The following is a 21,802-nucleotide window of genomic DNA, read 5'->3' on the forward strand; positions in this document are numbered from 1 at the left end:
TACCATCTAATGCCGCTAAAAATAAATAATTTAAAATTAAAATGACTGAAATACCTTTACGAGTAGATGCGCAAAAAGAAAACTTTATAAAGATATACATGCAAATAGAAACTTTGCAAGGATATTTATGCAATTACGCATACCTAAATGGGTATATATTTAAAAAATTCAATAAAAATGATCAAAATTTATTAAAGATAATTTAACTATTTTTAATTTAAAAAGTGGCAAAAAATATTAACATTATCATATCACGTGATTTCATGTTAATATCAACTCTTATTCGGACTTTGAATAGGAGTTGGGACTATAGAGTGCCTAGGATCCAGGTTAGGAGGTTCACTATTGGTGGCTCTGTTATTCAAATATCCCGATTCAAATTCAGAAAAAATGAATGTATCCAGATCCATATCATTGTTCAGAAGATTTTTGAACTTAATAGCTAGATTTGTATCAACAAAGCAGTATCCGAATCATATGTAAAAATGAATACAGTTGAATATAATCCGATCCAATTTCAGCGTGAGTAACATGCAATCAGCAATTAGTTCGGTCGGTGTCTCCTTCTGAATCACATCTCCAAAGTTGAATTTTCATTCATTCAAAATTGGTAGCATATAATTGAACAAAATTGTCGCGGTCTTGGTTAATTCTCCGGTCAACAATCAAACACGGATACTCGAAATTCCAAAACAATCGAACGCGTGAACTCCTCTGCAGAGACTTCAAAACGCCGCCCACCCCTGGCTCCGTTCATATTAATTATTCCAAGGGCAGGCATTAGCCAAATATTGAAGAAGGCGACCAACCAAGGAAAAAAGTTCGTTGAAGCCTCGTCGCCACCACCTAACCTCCCACCCCTTCCTCCTCGTAGATGGATACCAAAACTATGGCGGAAAATGATCAGGTGAAGCCCTTCACGGCGCCATCCCCCACCGTCAACCCAATCAACAGCGATGAAGAAGGCGGCGCCACCGGGTGGCGACCGGTCCGTTATCTCCGCAAGCGGCGTTGCGCCCTCTGGTGCTGCGGCTGCTGCGGCCTCACCGTCGTCATCCTCGGCATCGTCATCCTCATTCTGTCCCTCACCGTGTTCAAGGTCAAAGACCCGACCCTCACCATGAACTCCATCAGCCTGAGTGGCTTCGACTCGGGTATTTTTTCGGGGAACGACCCCGGGTCGCTGAACGCGACGCTCACCGCCGACATCTCGATAAAGAACCCGAACGTGGCGTCGTTCAAGTTCGACAACAGCACCACCGAATTCTACTACCATGGACAGACCGTCGGGGTGGCGTACGCGCCGAACGGCAAGGTTTCGGCCCACCGGACGGTGCGCATGAACGTGACGGTGGACGTGCTCGTCGACCAGGTGCTGCTGCGGACGAACGGGACGATGAGCCTGATCACGGGCAGTGAGCTGAGCCTGACGAGCTACACAGATTTAAATGGGAGGGTGGACGTGCTAGGGATTTACAAACGGCACATAGATGTGAGGATGAACTGCAGCATGAACTTGGAGGTGTCTGCCCTGTCGCAGGAGATCACGAACACGGTCTGTGCGGCCAACGTCGAGTGAAGGAAGAGAGGAAGTATCGAAGAGGGGAATGGGATCCATGCTTGATTGATATCTAAATACTCTTTTTTCTTTTTCCTTTTTTGCCTCATCGATGTTGTTATTGGAGATTTGTGCATATAATTATATTTTGGTTATGCGATTGCGTTCGAGCAATTGCAAGTATCGATTGTGACATTGCAAGAATTTTCCCAATGAAAAACTTAGAGATTAGGATTCTATTGATGCGAGCTGGTGCCTGGTTGTGATGAAAAATTGCTCAGTTCTCTAAAATCTAGAAGGTGAATCCAACCCACTTCAAAGAGAAAGACTGTCGGATTGCATCCTTCCCTCCAGCCCTCGCCGCCGTTCTCCCTTTGGGATTCTCGGAACTTACTGTGGCTGAGAAGCCGCCCCCCCTCCCCCTTTCGTTCTTCTCTCCCTCCTTTTTCCGGTCCCTTCTTCTTCTCTTCCTTGGTGTCAGAGTTCTTTGGGGTGAGCCTAAACCTAACGACAGTGGAGCAAGGCGATGAGGCGGGAGGTGTCGAGTTGATTGTTACGTCGAGATTAGGCCCCGGCCGCACCGATGGGATTAATTTTCCAGATGGACTAGCTTCCCTTGATAAGGTTTTGAAGTTCTCTTTTCCAGATGGGATTTTCCGGCCGCTGACTTTGTTGGAAAGAGCAATTCAAGTGAGTCCAGGGCCTCCTTGGAGGAAGCCAATCCTAGTAGATTGGATGCGAAAGACTCGTTTAGGGTGGCATTAATGCATGCTTCGACAAACTGATCGATCGGTTTTTCTCTAGGACAAGAATTATTGTTGGGAACTTGGGTTGTATGATTTGTTGATGGAATGGTTATCAGGGTCAAGTTGTTATACCATCAACATACGCAATTAAGTTAGTATTACTAAGTCTGATTTGGATTTGGTCTTTCCACCAAGAGGCGGTTTGATCCATGGGTAGATCGAGAGGCGCCGCATTCGCCTAAGAGACGATAAATGTCATGGAGCAATCCCATCTCCCTGATAGCACTCCCGAGACCCTGGATCCCCTTGATCACTATCGTGGAGTCCCTCTCGAAAATGATACGGTCCACCCTCAGCATCCGTCTCGCATAGGAGACACCTTCCCAAGCAGCTCTGATCTCGGCACCGGCGACAGACTAATTGAAGATCCGCTGTCCTCCGGCTGCCACAAGTCTGGCCTGTGGATTCCTGATAACAAAATCGATGCCGCAACAACTATTCTCCTTAACACTATCGTCGACATTTATCTTGAGAAAATTAGGGGATGGGGGCTCCCAGAAGACAAGCATAAACCTGGATGCTGTTAGAGCGGAATAAGAGCCCCAGATTTTTCTAGGCAACCTAAGAAAAGATGAAGCAGTTGTATCAAGGACCTCCGCCGCATGAAGTAAGACCCTGTCCACCACCGCTCTCGGGTGCGCATCTCGGTCCTCAAATATTCGAGCATTTCTATCTAGCTAGCAATAGCAAGCTAAATAGGCCACCCGAGTCCCTTGCTCCAGAAGTCTACGTCGTTTAGAGGACTCAAGCAGGAAGGTCAGGAAGTCCTCTGTCGATATCCATCCCGGACGCAGCTCCGTTGAGGCCAGGATGCACTCCTAGATCATAGCAGCCTGCTAATAGCCAAAAATGATATGGTGGATAGTCTCCTCCGCCTCCTGACAGGCCCAGCAACCCGGAAAGATGTCCACCTCCCGCCGTGCTAACACTCCTTTGGTGAGTAGACAACCCCAGGTCGCCTTCCAGACAACTAAGACCACTCGGGGGTGGATGCGCAGCCTTCAGATCCACCTCCTTTCGGAAGATAGTTGCCATACCTACATTGATTTGAAATTGTAGAGCTACGAAATAGCCTGCATTTTTTGATAGTTTTCAAGCAATAAAAATAAAAATAACGATTGCATAATCACTATATATGTCCGTCATTTATGTAATAGAGAAGCTCTCGATGGATTTCACTCTGAATTTAAATCTTGACTTTGAATTGAAAATCTTGTGACTAAACCAATGTAAATTTGAGCAAACCAATTTAAATTTAATTCTTTACTATCTATATAGCCTTGTCATCCATAATTTTCCTTCTAATATTGAGGAATGGATCCATTCATGAACCTTCACCATACCACGCAAATCGGATAACATCTTCTATGTCCATGTTACATGTGCAAGCGCTAGATCCTCATTGGAAGGCTCCCGTGGATTTACTCCTTTTAAATGAGCTGAGCCTTGGATCCATATCCTCTTATTTAGGTAGTAGTTAGGTCCATTTCCAGTCATATTGCACGCGACTCTTTTTGACTTATGAGCTGATCCCTACCAACTTGATCCGTCATCGACAATTTAGCATACAGTCTGCCACGTTTTCATAGTGCTGGTCACGGCCATAAAGATTAAGAATGCAGGGACCCATGGCTCAGCCATTTGAGTCCAATCAGCTCAGCAACTTCCTGTTTCCCTGTGTACTGTACTGTATTATTGCACCTGGCCACGGCCATCTTTTGAACACCTCAAAATGTCTCTCAAAGCCTTTCCACCAGAGTGTAGAGTTTCCGCTCTAACTCTCCAAGGAAAGAACAAATAAATGTATTTATGACATGCAATTATTTTGAAATCTGACATAGAGCTGCGGGTCACCAACTAGAAAGCGACCATCAACTAATGTGCATATATTCTGCCAAAAGAATATCAATAGTAAAATCTGAATAGCAAATCGAAGTATGGTATTGGCTCCTAAGAATATTAGATGGATGTTGAATATGTCAATATTTACTATTAAAATAATTTTAAGGATCACATAATAATCTGTACCAGCTCATAATATTTTTTTTTATTAGCATAGTTTTGTATCGATTTATATTATGTTTTTTCTTTGTTAGCATTGTTGGGGGGAAAAACCCAAGTCATATGCCACGGAGGCGCTCGACCAAAGGGCGCCGACCAGAAAGGTGCTCGGCTAGAGAGCGCCGATCAGAAGAGGCCCAACCAAAGCGCCAAGTAGGGACGCTCGGCTAGAAAGAGCCGACCAGAGAGCGCCGACCAGAAAATACTAACTAGAAGCGACCCCGCCACAGGGCGCCCCGCCGGGCGACCAGCTCGGCTCGGCACCCCTGCCGAGCCGATGCCTTAACCAAATACTCAATCTCCGCCTAGCCTTTTAAAGGATCTGACGGCTAAATACACAACTCCACTGCAACCTGCCACCATCTCTGAGCCGTCAAGGCACAAGATCTCCGCAGGTATTTGGCACGACCTATCATTAATGCATGAGACCCCCTCAAGTCTCCGATGCACTCAGTCATTTAATGAACACGGCTCAAGACGATCTCCGGATCACTGAACCATCAAAGCGTATGGCTCTCCCTGACCGCCGGTTCACTCGGTAATAAATGCACTTACCATCTACGAACCCCAGGCCCACTACGGCCGACGGTTCAACCACTCCAACTGGTCTGATCAACCGCGACAACTCCCTGACTCCGGCCTGATTCAGCCTTATTCTCCACTACACCATTAATGGGCCAAATCGTGATCAATTATCACAAAAGAGGACAAATTCCCCTGTCACCTCCTAGGTAACATAATATCCTTCTATAAAAGGAAGCCTGGGGAGAAAAAGGGAAAGGATGAAAAACAAGTAAACAGCACAGACACGAAAGAACAGAACATTTTCTCTTCTTTGCTCTCTCCACATATTAGCCCCCTCTGACTTAGGCATCGGAGGGCCGGCGCCGGAAAGCCCGGCCACCGACTTTTTTGCAGGACAGACGTCCACTCCACAGGAGGACGCAGCCAGCCGGCGCACCGCCGTCCGCCGTTCCGGCAGCAGAGCTCCTCCCCCTGGTTTCGCGGCGGCCCCCGGGTCCAATTTCCAGCAACAGTTGGCGCTAGAGGAAGGGCCCGAGTTGCTGCCATGAAACTAAGAAGTAAAGAGGCTTCCAATGCCTCCCGACGTCCTCCGTCTAGTCCCGAACATTCTGTCCGAAACTCGCCGCCTCCGGCCGAATCAACTCCTCAAGTTCGACCGGAGCAGTTTGATGCCCTGGTACAACAGGTGCAAGCCTTGGCTACCGCTGTCCAAAGCTTGCAACCCAGGGGCATCCCAACGGCGCCGCTTCCTCCGGCTCCAGTCCAACCGGAGCCCCCTACAAGCGGACTTCCCCTTCGAGGTCAGGACTCTCAAGTTCAGGCCTCCCTCTGGAGAGAGCACCCAGCCAGAGGCCATAGAGGCTGGCCACAACCTTCAGAAGCTGAGTCGGTTCCAGGGCAACTTGCACCCGAACGAACCGCTGCAGCGATCCTCCAGAATGATGAACTCGACAGGAAGGTCGAGAAACTGGAGCGCCAAATCCAGGCACTCCACGGGAGGAAATCGGGACGCGATGGCGACTTCGAGTTCACCACGAAGTCGCCCTTCTCCCCGGAGATTGAAGATGAACCGGTTCCACTACGGTTCAAGATGCCCCAGGTGGAGCCTTACAACGGCAAGGCTGATCCCCTTGACCACCTGGAAAGTTATCGGGTCTTAATGGCCCTACAAGGAGCCTCGGAGGCCATGATGTGCAAGGCTTTCCCAGCGACACTCCGAGGACCAGCCCGGCTGTGGTTTACCGGGCTGAAGCCGAGTACTGTCTCTTCTTTTGAGCAGCTCGGAAGACAATTTGCCGGCAACTTTGCCGCCAGCCAGCCCCAGCGACGGACATCCGACTCCCTCCTTGATATTAAGCAAAAGGAGGGAGAGTCCTTCAGGGAATACTTGGACCGGTTTACCGCCGCAACATGGGAGGTCCGGGAGCTTGACCAGTCAATCGCCATGTCGGCGCTAAAGACTGGAGCCCGGTCTTACAGGTTCCTCTTCTCGATCGAGAAGAATTTCCCTGCAGACCTCACCGAAATGTTCGCTCGGGCGCGGAAGTACGCCAAGGCTGAGGAAGCCGTGGCTGTTCGGCGGGGCGGGACCGAGCAGAACCCCAAGAAACAGAAGAGACGCCGCGAGGAGCGCGGCCAGCCCAGAAGCCCGTCTCCGCGACGAGCTAAGAACCCGCCCAGTCTGAAGAGTCCACCCCGGTTGCGGGGACCGCCTCAGCAGAGGTCACCACTCCGCCCGAGATTCCCACTGCGGGCCCGCGCACCCGAAGGGAGGTATGGAAACTACACTCCCCTCAATGCTCCTCGGGCTGAAATCCTCATGGAGATTGAGAGCCGGGATTGCATCCGGCTCCCACCTCCGAAACAAGATTCCAGAACCCGGCGTGATCCCCGGAAGTATTGCCGTTTCCACCGGGATCACGGCCATGATACCGAGGATTGTTATCAACTCCGAAACGAGATCGAAGCACTCATCCGTCGAGGGGTGCTCGATCGGTTCGTGCAAGGCCGGCGTGAAGAGAAGATGCCAGCCGAAGGAGCCGCACAGCCTGAAGGTTCAAATGCCAATAGGCCCATCGCCGGCATCATCAACACCATCTGAAGTGGGGCCTCGGCTGGAGAAGCTTCAGGAGAAGGAACCTCCTCGAAGCGCCTGCGCGCCTCAGAAGCCATCTCCTTCTCAGATGATGACCTGGAGGGAGTCGAAACTCCCCATGATGATGCCGTGGTCATCTCCATGATCATAAATAAATTTGATGTAAAACGCATCTTGATTGATAATGGAAGCTCGGCGAATGTTTTGTATTTTAGTGCCTATTGTAAAATGGGGATGACAAAAGAGCAGCTACGGAGGATGAACGCTCCGTTGGTTGGATTTACTGGGGATTCAGTCCCAGTGGAGGGCGAGGTCGACCTTCTGGTCACAGCCGGGCTCGCCCCCCGTGAAAGTACCATGGGGATGAGCTTCCTCGTGATACGCTTGCCCTCGGTCTACAACGCCATCCTCGGAAGGCCAGGTCTCAACGCCCTCCGAGCAGTGGTCTCGACCCGCCACCTGCTCATGCGATTCCCCACCAGCCAGGGAGTCGGCGAAGTTCGAGGGGACCAAATGGTGGCAAGGCAGTGCTACTTGGCGACCCACAAGGCAAAACAACCCGCCGAGGCGCCTGTCCCAGCAGCCGACCGGCCCTCAACTAAGACTATGGAGGCACGGGTCAACCCTCAGAAAAAGCGGGTGGAGCCTGGTGAGTTATTAATTCAAGTTCCTTTACGTAAGAACTTTCCTGAGCTAACCGTGCAGGTCGGCTCTGGCCTCAATGAGCATGAGAGGGGTCGCCTCATCAACTTCCTACGAGATAACATGGACGTCTTCGCATGGTCGTCCGCGGACATGCCGGGGATAGATCCAGAGATCATGGTCCACCGGCTCCAAGTAAAGCCAACTTGCAAGCCCGTGCGACAAAAGAAGCGAGGCACCGCCCCTGAACGACAGCGAGCAGCAGCCGAGGAGGTCAGCAAGCTCCTTGAAGCTGGCTTCATCCGGGAGATATCCTACCCGGAGTGGCTCGCCAATGTGGTCCTCGTCAAGAAAGCCAGCGGGAAGTGGCGTATGTGCGTGGACTACACCGACCTGAATAAAGCCTGCCCAAAGGACAGCTTCCCACTCCCCAGCATCGACCAGCTCGTGGACTCCACCTCGGGCCATGAGCTGCTGGCATTCATGGATGCCTTTTCCGGATACAACCAAATCCACATGGCGCCAGAAGACGAGGAAAAAACAGCCTTCATCACCGACGGGGGAACCTACTGCTACAAAGTGATGCCATTCGGCTTAAAAAATGCCGGGGCAACTTATCAAAGGCTGGTCAGCCGGATCTTCAAAGACCAAATAGGCCGAAACATGGAGGTCTATGTTGATGACATGCTGGTACAAAGCAAGGTGGCGCAAGACCATATAGCCGACCTCAATGAAGCATTCTCCACACTCCGAAAGTACCAGATGAAGCTCAACCCAGCCAAGTGCGCATTCGGAGTCACCTCCGGCAAATTCCTTGGCTTCATCATTACGCAACGGGGAATCGAGGCAAACCCTGAAAAGATCCGAGCCCTCCAAGAGATGACACCTCCCAGAACGGTCAAGGAGGTACAACGGCTCACAGGCCGAGTTGCAGCCCTAGGAAGATTCATCTCCCGCTTGGCCGAGCGCTGCCTTCCATTCTTTACAGCCCTCAAGAGGCCGAAGGACTTTCTATGGTCGGATGAGTGCCAGCAGTCTTTTGAAGAGCTCAAGCACCTCCTGGCTTCCCCTCCCCTGCTCACAAAGCCTCAACAGGGTGAACTCCTTTACCTGTACCTAGCTGTCTCTCCCGTAGCAGTAAGCTCGGTCCTGGTCCGAGAAGAGGGCAAACTCCAAAAGCCAGTATATTACACCAGCCGGGTCTTGAGGGATGCCGAGACCCGATACTCCAAGCTCGAGAAGACTGTCTATGCTTTGGTCATCTCAGCTCGGAGGCTCCGACCCTACTTCCAAGCTCATACAATGGCCGTGCTGACCGACCAGCCGGTCAAACAGATCCTGCAGAGATCAGACCGCGCAGGTCGAATCACTAAATGGGCCATCGAGCTCGGAGAATTCGACCTCGAGTACCGACCCAGACCGGCGATCAAAGCACAAGCGCTCGCAGACTTTATAGTCGAGTGCACCATACCGGATGAGGTCGAGCCCGAACCTGAGCCACCAATGGAGCAGACCCCGAGTTTGACGTGGACTCTGCATGTCGATGGCTCTTCAAACTCGGGGGGTAGCGGAGCGGGACTTATCCTCACCAGTCCGGAGGGGGTGGTCGCTGAGCAAGCCTTGCGCCTCGAGTTTCCTGCTTCCAATAACATGGCGGAGTACGAAGCGCTTGTCGCCGGGCTCAAGCTAGCCAAAGAGCTAGGAGTGAAGGACTTGAAGGCCTTCAGTGATTCTCAGCTCGTCGTCAATCAAATCATGGGCGACTTCGAAGCCAGAGACCCGACCATGCAAAAGTATCTTCAGAAGGTACGGGATCTCACCGCGACCTTGGAATCTTTTCACATTCAACATGTCGCCAGGTCGGAGAATCTCAGAGCCGACCAGCTATCAAAGCTGGCGTCCTCCCGCATGAGCGAGCTCCCCAAAGCGGCAGCACTGGAGTATCTTCAAAAACCCAGTACCGAGGAGCCCGAGCAGGCCCTCTGCATTGAGTTCGAGCCAAGCTGGATGGACGAGCTCATCAGCTATCTGCAAAATGAAGTCCTCCCCAGTAATGAACAAGAGGCTCGCCGAATAAAGCGCTCCGCCACCCGGTACATACTGCACGAGAGAAAGCTCTATCGGAGGTCCTTCACCTCTCCCCTCCTCAGATGCCTTCGCCCAACGGAGGCTGATTATGCCCTGTGCGAAGTCCACGAAGGGATTTGTGGAAACCATCTGGGAGGGCGAGCATTGGCCCATAAAATTCTGCGCCAAGGATACTATTGGCCGACACTCCAGAAGGACGCTGTGGACCTCGTCCGAAGATGTGACCGGTGCCAGAGAAACGCCAATGTTCAACGCCGACACTCGGCTCCCTTAACTTCAATCAGCTCCCCTTGGCCTTTTGCCCAGTGGGGAATTGATATTCTGGGGCCATTTCCATTGGCTACCGGGCAAAGGAAGTTCCTGGTCGTTTCCATCGACTATTTCACAAAGTGGGTGGAAGCCGAGCCTCTTGCCCGGATCACCGAGCAGAAGATGCGGAATTTTGTATGGAAGTCCATAATTTGCAGATTCGGGCTTCCCCGCATCCTCATCTCTGACAACGGTCGGCAGTTTGACAATATTCACTTCCGAGAATTCTGCTCCGAGCTCGGCATTGACCATCGCTTCACCTCGGTCGCGCACCCTCAGACGAACGGAGAAACCGAGGTAACAAATCGTACTATTTTGCAGGGGCTCAAAGCCAGGCTCGACAAATCCAAAGGACAATGGATCGAAGACCTATACAATGTCCTGTGGGCTTACCGGACCACGTTCCGTGTCCCCACTGGCGAGACTCCCTTCAACTTGACATATGGGACGGAGGCTGTCATCCCGCTGGAGATCGGGCTTCCTTCTCCGAGAGTCGAGTATCACGATGCCAGCTCCAACTCCTCGCAGCTCAGAAGCAACCTTGACCTAATCGAGGAAACAAGGGAGGCCGCCCGAGTTCGCATGGCGAGGTACCAGCAAAAGACAGCTCAGTACTACAACGCCAGGGTCAAAGTCAAATCTTTCAGACCAGGGGACCTTGTCCTCAGAAGAGCTGAAGCCTCCCGACCAACTGAGTAAGGGAAGCTGGCCTCGAACTGGGAAGGACCTTACCGAGTCACGCGCATCCGCCGACCCGGAACTTATAAGCTAGAGTCCCTAGACGGGACTCCCATTCCACGAAGCTGGAGCTCTGAAAATCTCCGCGCGTACCACTAGTAGAACCCCAAGGGGTCCCCCATTATTCAACTATGAATTTCATTTTATGAATTTCATTTTATGATGGTCTGCGTACTTATTTCAAGCTCACCAATTCTCCTGATTATCTCATGGTACCAGGTTTACTCTCCTCCCCTGACCACGGTTGGGATGCCCCGATGTCTCGGGATGATGGAGTACCTACGTGGACTCCCTGAAGATGTTCGTGAGCTCGCGATGCTTTCTCCATCAACCAACGAGCTCGCGATGCGTTCTCCATCAACCAACGAGCTCGGCTCGTTCTCCATCGACCAATGAGCTCGGCTCGTTCTCCATCGGCCAACGAGCTCGGCTCGTTCTCCTATCCTGAGACGTCAGGATGCCCCAATATATTGGGATGCCCCGATACGTCGGGATGCCCCGATACGTCGGGATGCCCCGAGACGTCGGGATGCGCTCTCCATCGACCAACGAGCTCGGCTCGTTCTCCATCGACCAACGAGCTTGGCTCGTTCTCCTACCCTGACCACGGTCAGGATGCCCCGAGACGTCGGGATGCCCCGATACTTCGGGATGCCCCGAGACGTCGGGATGCCCCGATACGTTCGGATGCCTCGAGACGTCGAGATGCGGTCTTCACTGACCAAACGAGCTCGGCTCGTTCTCCATCGACTTCAACCGACGAGCTCGGCTCGTTCTCCATCGGCCAACGAGCTCGGCTCGTTCTCCTACCCCGACCACGGCCGGGATGCCTCGAGACGTCGAGATGCCCCGATACGTCGGGATGCCTCGAGACGTCGAGATGCGGTCTTCACTGACCAAACGAGCTCGGCTCGTTCTCCATCGACTTCAACCGACGAGCTCAGCTCGTTCTCCATCGGCCAACGAGCTCGGCTCGTTCTCCTACCCCGACCACGGCCGGGATGCCTCGAGACGTCGAGATGCCCCGATACGTCGGGATGCCTCGAGACGTCGAGATGCGGTCTTCACTGACCAAACGAGCTCGGCTCGTTCTCGATCGACTTCAACCGACGAGCTCGGCTCGTTCTCCATCGGCCAACGAGCTCGGCTCGTTCTCCTACCCCGACCACGGCCGGGATGCCTCGAGACGTCGAGATGCCCCGATACGTCGGGATGCCCCGATACGTTGGGATGCGTTCTCCACCGACTTCAGCCAACGAGCTCGGCTCGTTCTCCACCGACTTCAGCCAACGAGCTCGGCTCGTTCTCCATCGCTGGATTTCTCTCTGCCAACGTCCTCAAAAAGCGGACTCCGAACAGAGGAGCGTCCTCAGTCGCCTCGGCGTAAGAACGCTCACGGTACCAGGTACCCATTTATTTAATGTTTCTACATTATCTTATCTATTCTTGGATTTCTCTCTGCCAACGTCCTCAAAAAGCAGACTCCGAGCAGAGGAGCGTCCTCAGTCGCCTCGGCGTAAGAACGCTCACGGTACCAGGTACCCATTTATTTAATGTTTCTACATTATCTTATCTATTCTTGGATTTCTCTCTGCCAACATCCTCAAAAAGCGGACTCTGAGCAGAGGAGCGTCCTCAGTCGCCTCGGCGTAAAAACGCTCACGGTACCAGGTACCCATTTATTTAATGTTTCTACATTATCTTATCTATTCTTGGATTTCTCTCTGCCAACGTCCTCAAAAAGCGGACTCCGAGCAGAGGAGCGTCCTCAGTCGCCTCGGCGTAAGAACGCTCACGGTACCAGGTACCCATTTATTTAATGTTTCTACATTATCTTACCTATTCTTGGATTTCTCTCTGCCAACATCCTCAAAAAGCGGACTCTGAGCAGAGGAGCGTCCTCAGTCGCCTCGGCGTAAAAACGCTCACGGTACCAGGTACCCATTTATTTAATGTCTTTACATTATTTTATTCTTGGATTTCTCTCTGCGGACGTCCTCAAGGAGCGGACTCCGAGCAGAGCGTCTTCAGTCGCCTCGACGTAAAAATGCTCACGATACCAGCAAGCTCAGTTTATACTAAGCTCAGTGAATCCCCGTCGCAAGCTGACAAGCATTCAACCCATTCGTTGGGAAAGAATCCGGTCTGCCCCGGCAACTCAAGGCTCGGACTCAAGGTTCACTAACTTTGCTAAAAAGTTTAAGTCCTAGTGACCGTCCTAGGGCTTTGCCGACTTCTGGGCTAGGCTCGGAAAGATTCCCCGAGCCCTAACACCTTAGATGTAAGCACTGCTATACCCTTGGTCGAAAGACCGAGCAATGGAGCTCGGCAAGCCGAGCCTAAACGCAAGTCCTGTGGCGGACGAAGTTGAGGCCATAGAGCCCATACTCTTGGAACCTAAAATAGATCCGAGCAGAGAAACTTCAAGTCTACAACAGACATTTACGAGTTGCCAAAAACATACTCATTTCAAAAAGCCCGTAGGCTAAGTACAAAGCTCGGGCTCGGCCCTTACAAGTGTGGGGACCATCCCGACTTAACAAAACAACAAAAAATTACACTAAGACTCAGGCTCGGCAGCTTCGGCTTCGGTAGCTTCGGGGGCGGCCGGCTCTGCAATCGGGGCCTCCTCTTCGGTGGCCTCGGCAGTGACGGGAGCAGCCTCGCAGGCAGCCTCGATGACTTCGGGAACGGCCTCGGCCGACTCGGCCAGACCTCCCTGGTCGGCCCCCGAAGCCTCTGCCTCATTTTCGACCCCTGCTCCCGGCTTGAGCAGGTTCACGTCGAAATCCGGAATGAGCCGCCGCAGTTGGTTGCGGAAATCCCTGAAGCCTTGGATCAGCCCATTCACGCCCTCCTCTTCCAGGAGATCGCGGAACTCCTCTGACTCACGGAAGAGCTTCACCGCGTTTTGGGCTTGCTCCCGAGCCTCGAGCTCCCGAGCCTCATGGTATGCGGCTTTCCGCTCGAGGTTCCTTATTTCCCGCTCGAGCTCCAAGTGTCTGAGGCGGGCATTCCCCACCTCCTGCTCGCTGGAGGCCAGCGCCAGCTCGGCCTCAGCCAGACGAGCTTCCACGGCGCGCACTTCAGACCTCGCCAGCGTGTGCGCGCCTTTTTCCTCGTCGAGCTCGGCGGTCAAAGCTCGAACCTCGTCTTCGGCCGCTCCCACCCTCGCTTGGAGTACCTGGCGCTCGGCCTCGGAGGCCTGACATCTCGCCTCGGCCTCCTCGTACCCACGCTGATACTTCCGGGCCCGCTCCCGGTAGTCTTGAACGACGTGCATCAGCGTTTCCGTCTCGTGCAAGTGCTGTAAAAGAGACGTGAGAAACGTTAAGGAATTATGAGTAAAAAATTTCATAAATTACATAGACGAAAAAACCAACTTACCCGGACGGCGTTGCAGAGAGTAGCGTCCATGAAAGCATTGTAGCTCATGGACCGTATCTTGGCCTGGTCGGCCGGAAGCAGCGCGACCCGAAATACTTCGCGCGCCACTCGAGGGTTATCGAGGGCTGAATCGCCCTCGAATACCGACCAGACGGGTGCGAGAGGCACCCGCTCCCCCGAGCCTGATGGGCCCGGAAGGTCAGCAGCGGCTGGCCTGGGCGGAGCCGACCCCGAGGCTCCCTGACTGCTCCCCGGCTCGGAGCTAGAGGGCTGGGGTCGGACAGGCGGCCGATCTGACTGCCGCATGACTAAAGCGGGGCGCGCAAGCGCTAGACCCGCAGAACTCCTCCCCTGGTCGGCAACTGGGGCATCCTGCCGACCAGGAATTTGCGCCAAGGGCACTGGGCATGGGAGCACCACCGAAGCTCCCCGGGAGCCCGTGCCCCTGGAATTCGCGCCCTCCCTCCGACCAGCGTCGGAGTGCGCGGGGCGAGAAGCGCTCGCCTCGGCCACTGCTGTCGCCGGGGGCGCCGAGGTCGTCGAGATTTTCACTTTCTTCCTCGGCTCGGTGGGCTCGCCCGAGAGCTCGGCTGCCCTCTTCTGGAAACGGGCGTAGAGGACCTCGCTCTTGGTCACCATCTTTGCGATATCTGCAAGGGCGAGCAGGATTAGAACATTAGAACAACAATAAAACGAAAAAGACACCTTGCTGCTATTCTTACCGTGGGGACGCGCCGAGCTCAAGCCCACGTTCACTAGAGCGTCCTCACTTATGAGGCCGTTCAGTAAAATGCCGTCCCCGAGGCTGCGAATGGTGTCGACGATCCCCTGCTCACGTGGAGAAAGCCGGGGGGGCTTGTTGATAGACCTAAGCTGGGTCGGTCTCCACCTAGGGTCGTACCCCCACGACCGTTCAGAACCTAGGAAGAAGAATTTCTTCTTCCAGTCATGAATAGACGAAGGGGCACCATGGAAGAGCGGTCGACCCGCCCGAAGGGCGATATAGAGCCACTCTCCGTCTCCCGGATTCGACTTCAAGATGAAAAGCCGCCGGAAAACATTAACAGAGGTCGGAATCCCGTGCAGTAAGCACAGCGACAGGAAACCGATCACTGTTCTCCAGGCATTCGGAGCGAGTTGCGCCGGAACCAGCTGGTATACCGTTAGCAACTCATTCACAAAGCCATGGAGAGGAAATCGTAGGCCGGCCCAGAATGATTCTAGATACACTCCAATCCGGCCTACCGGAGGATCGGTTACCCGATCCCCCCGCCTGGCGGGTTCCAAACGGAACCCTTGAAGAGGAAAAAACCACTCTTCGGTCATCTCGACCTCCAGGACGCTCATGGTGGACTCGACTTCGCTTGGAATAGAACCCATTATGGGGAAGAGAGAGATTAAGAGGGAAAAGGGGACCTGTGGAAAACGCCGGAGAAAGAAAACTTCGGACTGAAAAAGCTGGAGGAAGAAGACAATAAGAAGAGGACGGAAGGCCAGGGGAGAGTTTATATAGACCTTCCCAAACGGCCCGGATCGGCGAGAAAAACGCTGCATCCCGTTTAGATTACGACACATGTCGGCCCAAAAGACGGAACGCCGTATTTAATTCAGGCTAATGCTTCGAACACCGAAGCGCCCCATCGGATCGTGCGGCCCCATCATGAGCCCACGACGCGAGGACGCTTCGGAGAAGGCGTCCTAATAATAAGGCATTTCGGAAAAGAAGAGACGCCGCCTATTAAAGGCACCTCGAAGCGCCCGATAATTCGAATTGCGCAATTATTTAAAATTTTCAGAATCCGTAATGACCCAACTAAAACTACTTCCCGCGCTCAAGCTGGTAGCCAGCTGGAACTCGGAAGTCGGGGGGAAAAACCCAAGTCATACTGCCACAGAGGCGCTCGACCAAAGGGCGCCGACCAGAAAGGTGCTCGGCTAGAGAGCGCCGATCAGAAGAGGCCCAACCAAAGCGCCAAGTAGGGACGCTCGGCTAGAAAGAGCCGACCAGAGAGCGCCGACCAGAAAATACTAACTAGAAGCGACCCCGCCACAGGGCGCCCCGCTGGGCGACCAGCTCGGCTCGGCACCCCTGCCGAGCCGATGCCTTAACCAAATACTCAATCTCCGCCTAGCCTTTTAAAGGATCTGACGGCTAAATACACAACTCCACTGCAACCTGCCACCATCTCTGAGCCGTCAAGGCACAAGATCTCCGCAGGTATTTGGCACGACCTATCATTAATGCATGAGACCCCCTCAAGTCTCCGATGCACTCAGTCATTTAATGAACACGGCTCAAGACGATCTCCGGATCACTGAACCATCAAAGCGTATGGCTCTCCCTGACCGCCGGTTCACTCGGTAATAAATGCACTTACCATCTACGAACTCCAGGCCCACTACGGCCGACGGTTCAACCACTCCAACTGGTCTGATCAACCGCGACAACTCCCTGACTCCGGCCTGATTCGGCCTTATTCTCCACTACACCATTAATGGGCCAAATCGTGCCCAATTATCACAAAAGAGGACAAATTCCCCTGTCACCTCCCAGGTAACATAATATCCTTCTATAAAAGGAAGCCTGGGGGGAAAAAGGGAAAGGATGAAAAACAAGTAAACAGCACAGACACGAAAGAACAGAACATTTTCTCTTCTTTGCTCTCTCCACATATTAGCCTCCTCTGACTTAGGCATCGGAGGGCCGGCGCCGGAAAGCCCGGCCACCGGCTTTTTTGCAGGACAGACGCCCACTCCACAGGAGGACGCAGCCAGCCGGCGCACCGCCGTCCGCCGTTCCGGCAGCGGAGCTCCTCCCCCTGGTTTCGCGGCGGCCCCCGGGTCCAATTTCTAGCAACAAGCATGATCTTATTAGAATGATTTTAGGAATCATGTAACAACTTATATTAGCCAGTAATATTTTTTTTTTTTGTACAGGGTCTGTATACTAGTATATATAACTCCTGATATGTAATGAATATGATAGAATAAAAAATTAAAATCTTTTTTTCTCTCTCTTTTTTTTTGGCAAATATTTTAACACTTACCATGAGGTACAAAAGAAGTTTAGTATGATCCATTGAAAATAAAAGTGTTGTTTAAGGATGAAGTTAAGTTGGGCCTTTGAGATAGGAAAGAATTGCAGCGAAGTAGATAAAAACCAAAACGAGGACGTTGAGCCTTTTAGACAGCAGCTTGAAGGGATATTGCTTCAAGCAATATTGGATAAGGCCTATTTTCACTAAAAAAAGTGAAGAAAAAACTGCTGTAGGCATGTGTATTTTGGCTCAAGTTTCAAATAATGCATCATTCCTTTGCAGACTTTAGAGAAACACTTCAGTTTCTCCAAAAATTGACACCATCACAACTCCATAGTTATATAGAATTCAAAACAACATAAGAATGGCCATGCAATACAAATACAGTGCTTGTTCGGTCCCAAAATCATCAATAGATCTTTCCAAAATGACGAATGTTTTGATCGATCACCGTGATATCCATTTGGAGAGAGAGAGAGAGAGCTCCAAGTCATCCACGAACGCTACTTCCTCGGAAAGTTTCTATATTAGGGAGCAATAGATTATGACATTCTAATTAACGTAATAAACTTTAACCCGGCGGCAAAGCAATTGTTGGTACCGTAAATAACCCACCAAAGATAGGAGTCATCTCAACCGTTGCTCTGAGCCAAAAACATCATTAGATCGACCAGAATCCATAGTAGAGAGCAAAGGCAGCACCTTTATTCACGGAGGATCTCACGCGAGCGTACGGTAACCCGACAAGCGGCTCTTAAAGGAGAGGGTCAGATTCGCGCTACCTCTGACCGCAGATTTAAAATAGAAAACCAAGGGGCCCAGACACGACTGGCTCTCCGTTACCAATATAGACCATACACGGTGCGACTCTAAAACGGGCTCTGCAAGAGCTTGGCTGCACAGCGAGTGTGTGAGCGAGCGAGTCAAGAGAGAGAAGGCCGAAAAAGGTCATATAGAGATAAAGGTGCAGAGGTTTTCTTTCGGGAAAAGAAGGGTGGGTGTGCGAGAGAGAGAGGAAAGTTCTCTGCTTTAACTTTTTGGTGGTCTACCACCCTTCCCTTCGTTTCTTTTCGCCCCGCACAAGTTAAAAACAGAGGGATTTCTTGTTCCCGACGACCTAAAACCGAACACTTCGCACGCAGAGAGAGAGAAGGGAAGTGGGGGTAGGGAGCAAGGCCAGGTGCGGCCTTAAATAAGACAATCAAAAGGACAAGACTGTGTTTCCAAGAATCATTTAGATCTTTGTCTTCTTATTAGAAAAGGAGAGAGAAGAGAGCTTGTCCGAATCCATCTCACCATCATATCATAACGTGACTTCCCTTGCTCCACTTCAGCCTAATGGCGGACGCATCTGGCAAACTAGTTGAGAAAAAGAGAACTGGGGGGAGAGAGAAGGGGCGGGGTAGGGAGGAGGGAAAAAGAGAAGAAGAAAACAGCTCCTTGACAAAGTTACAATGGATCTAATAACGAGTCTCGTAGCCTGCTCTTTTCATATGGAAAGCGCAAAAAAGGCAAAAAAGAAAAAAAGAAAAAGATACAACTACTTCACAGGGGATAAAAAGAGATCTTTTGCCACGCTTCTACTCCAAAGACAAACATAAAAGAGCGAACATTTCTATTTTTCGTTTTCCTTTTCCTTTTTCCTCCTCCGTTCTACCAAAAATTCGAACGGAAAGTGGGAGTCAAACGCCGTTGCCCAAGCCTTCCAGTGATCTCCCGTCCCCCGGATCGCTCCTCGACCGGACCAACGGCAACTCGGTCCCTGTAACAAATTTTTTTTTTAAAAAAAAAAGGGTCAGAGGAAACATATAAGACATTAGCAGCGGTGACCGGGACCGGCCGGCGTGATCGGAGTCGAATCCATACCTTTCTCGGCATTAAACGAGCGTTTACAGTGGGCGATGGCGCTCTGAATCCCGTCTTGCTGCTCGAGTAGCGAGTCGTCCCGCCGCCGCGGAGGCGGCGGTGAGCGGACTGCGGCCATCGCCGACGAGGCCGAGCGGCTCTTCCTCAGGTGCCTAGCGACCACCATAAACCCCGCCGGAGTATTTCCAGCTTGCCGCTTCTGATCCCGACAAGCGCCTACCGCCACCGACCCCCTCTCTCCTCCATCAGTCTTGGCGGAGCTCACCTTTCTGCTGCCAACGGAGCTCAGGGATCCGGAGAACCGGAGCTTCTCGCCGTAACGTTTCGACACCCTAACGTAGAGCGGTTTGATCTTGTTTAGGTACTTTTGAACCACGTCCTTGGAGAATCTCTTCTCCTCCGAGGCCAGCGAGCCGTCGGCGGCGTGGAATTTCGACGATCGACTGCTGCCGGAGCTCCTGGAGCTGTTATCACGCGTGAATAGCGACACGATCGGCACCTCCTCCGCCTTGAATTTGATAAAGAGCTTCCTCTGGTGCTGCTTCCGTGACGCCTCCATCGGTGCCGGAGAAGCGACATTGAGCTCCGCCGGCGAGGATTTCGTCTTCTTGAGCCCGAACGCGAAGATTCGGAGCTTGGTGGCGGAGCGAAGGAGGGAACCACCAAATTGGGGCTTGGAGTCGGGCTCGGAGGGGGCGAAGGCCAGACAAGAGGGCTCCAGAGGAAGAACTCGCCCCTTGAAGAAGAGATCGTCAGAGGGGAAGAAGGAGAGACTGCGATCGGGCTGAAAGCTGCCGCGTTTATAGCTTTCGTTGGATCGCATCGCGAAATCAACCTCTTTCTCGTCCTCCTCTGACTCAGATTCCGAAGTGGAGTAGTCTTTGTAGTCTTTCTCTCCTCCCACCTCTTCTTCGACAGGAACGTTGAACTCGAGATCGATGAAGGAGCCATCCTCCTCCGTCTCGCCGTCGTCGTCGTCGTCGTCCGACTCGGAAGAGGAGCGGAGGACGGAGGCGGCGACTGTGGTGGTGGCGTGGGTCGGAGCTCCAGCGGCCGAAGACAGCGTCCCGCCACCTCCCTTCCAGTTTTTTAGCAAGCTGATGAGTTCCATGGTCGGGAGAGCTACTCGTGCTCTCCCTCTCCCCAGGGACGGGGGTTTAAAAGAAGCATAAAGGAAAAGGCGAGCTCGCGACTCACAAGTCCCGTTCAATGATTTAATTGGAGAAGAAAAAGTGGGTCCCCTGACCGTGTCAGCAGCCGTAATAATAAAATGACATCCTATGAGACAATATATACAACAAATTTTATGAATAATCAACGATCAGCCATCCTTTTTTACAACATTCGGGAGGTTGGACGGTGGATTTGAGAGAAGTTGGATTGGGCCGCAAAACAAAGTCTTTTGGATTTTGAGCGAGCTTGTGATGTGCAATGGCGCTCGAGTAAAGCGGCAAAGGTGAAAGGGTTTTGAGGGCGTGGGGCGGGGGTGCGGAGAAGCTTCGCAAAAGCGGGCCAAAGGCGTCTTTTGCCGGGAAAGGGAGCGTGGATGGCGAAGCCTTCGGCTTTGTGTGATGAATGAGAAGGACGAGGGATGGTGTAAACTAAAGGAGCATCAGGTGATTGTCATCTGATTGCAGGATATGGGTTGTTGATTCAAACAAAAGTTAAAATTATTATGAAACTAATAGAAATTAGAGTTAGTTTCTATGGAGGTGAAGGGTCGTATGTCAGAATGGCACGAGTCCAAGCCTATTGGGCGCCAGTCTGAATATTGTTTCTCTGGGTCTTATTGGTTTTGAAGATTGATTTAGGGGGTAAAAATGATAGGAGAGCATTCAAACATGAAATATTCTTTATATCTGAAGACTAAGCATGAGCTAACCTAAACTTCTATAGTTCCATGCCTTTTTGATTTTTATGAATTTTATACCCCGATTTAGATGGGAGCTACGGTAGAAGGTAAGGATGATAATGCTCAACCGTTTAACTTATTCCATCCCATTGTAGATCATACTAAATTACTTATTAATAAAGTGGTTAGGTTCTGATATGGATTTTTGATATGTTTAATAAATATATCGGGTTAGACTTAATAAATTTTTTATCCGACCCATCTGTATCTTGCTTGATCTGAACCAATTGCCATCTATAGCAAAATATAGCTTTACCAAGTAGGCAGAATATTCGAGCAATGTTTTGGCGCATACACATAACCACACATCTTTATGAGATCATCTAGATGTCTCTGAATTTAATAGGATGTACAATGAGAGGAGCTCTTTTAATGTTTGGATAGCTATGAATTTGAGAGGGGCCGCATCCTTGATGCTATTACGACGATATCACAATCCAAACGGTCGTGTCCCATACTCTGAAACTCATACTTATTCTGAAAAAACTGCATTACGCTTCAAAAATTAAATTTAAAGCTAATTTTAAAATGAAGAGCCTGCTTGCGCATTTGGCCAAAAAAAAGAAAAAAAAGTTCATAACCAGGATAAGCGAATGATGCTTCTTTTCAAGATAGAAAAAGTCATGAGCTTTAATCACTAAAAATGATAGTCATCATATAACTACCCCGAAATAAATTATTGAAATGATCAGAAGATAATTTTTTTTTATTCTCTCCTCGCTTCGTTGTGAGTCGTGACATCATAAATACTTTGATCCGCGCTGACACTGCGATTCC

At 51.4% G+C, this 21,802-nt stretch overlaps 2 protein-coding genes across 2 annotated transcripts; one reads left to right on the forward strand and one right to left on the reverse strand.

The window, feature by feature from the left end:
- Positions 1 to 762: 762 nt before the first annotated feature.
- Positions 763 to 1,801, forward strand: LOC103709005 (late embryogenesis abundant protein At1g64065-like). The gene has a single exon (XM_008794153.6). The coding sequence runs from the start codon at positions 875 to 877 to the stop codon at positions 1,577 to 1,579; it is 705 nt and encodes a 234-aa protein (XP_008792375.2). The 5' UTR covers positions 763 to 874; the 3' UTR covers positions 1,580 to 1,801.
- A 16,886-nt stretch (positions 1,802 to 18,687) lies between these two features.
- On the reverse strand, positions 18,688 to 20,301 carry LOC103709006 (putative membrane-associated kinase regulator 2). The gene is made up of 2 exons (XM_008794154.6): positions 19,114 to 20,301; positions 18,688 to 19,009 (listed from the first exon to the last, which is right to left on the reverse strand). The coding sequence occupies exons 1-2, from the start codon at positions 20,222 to 20,224 to the stop codon at positions 18,930 to 18,932; spliced, it is 1,191 nt and encodes a 396-aa protein (XP_008792376.4). The 5' UTR covers positions 20,225 to 20,301; the 3' UTR covers positions 18,688 to 18,929.
- Between the last annotated feature and the right edge of the window lie 1,501 nt (positions 20,302 to 21,802).

The sequence above is a fragment of the Phoenix dactylifera genome, chromosome 9 (assembly GCF_051530095.1).
Source record: "Phoenix dactylifera cultivar Ajwa chromosome 9, Ajwa_hap1_PhDact_Kaust_v1.1, whole genome shotgun sequence".
NCBI lineage: Eukaryota > Viridiplantae > Streptophyta > Magnoliopsida > Arecales > Arecaceae > Phoenix > Phoenix dactylifera.

Excerpts from the sequence above, each read along its gene's own strand:
- LOC103709006 (XM_008794154.6), bottom strand. The coding sequence starts at position 20,224 with ATGGAACTCATCAGCTTGCTAAAAAACTGGAAGGGAGGTGGCGGGACG. Across the intron at positions 19,010-19,113 it reads CTCGTTTAATGCCGAGAAAG|GGACCGAGTTGCCGTTGGTC; the intron begins GTATGGATTCGA and ends AATTTGTTACAG.
- LOC103709005 (XM_008794153.6), top strand. The coding sequence starts at position 875 with ATGGATACCAAAACTATGGCGGAAAATGATCAGGTGAAGCCCTTCACG.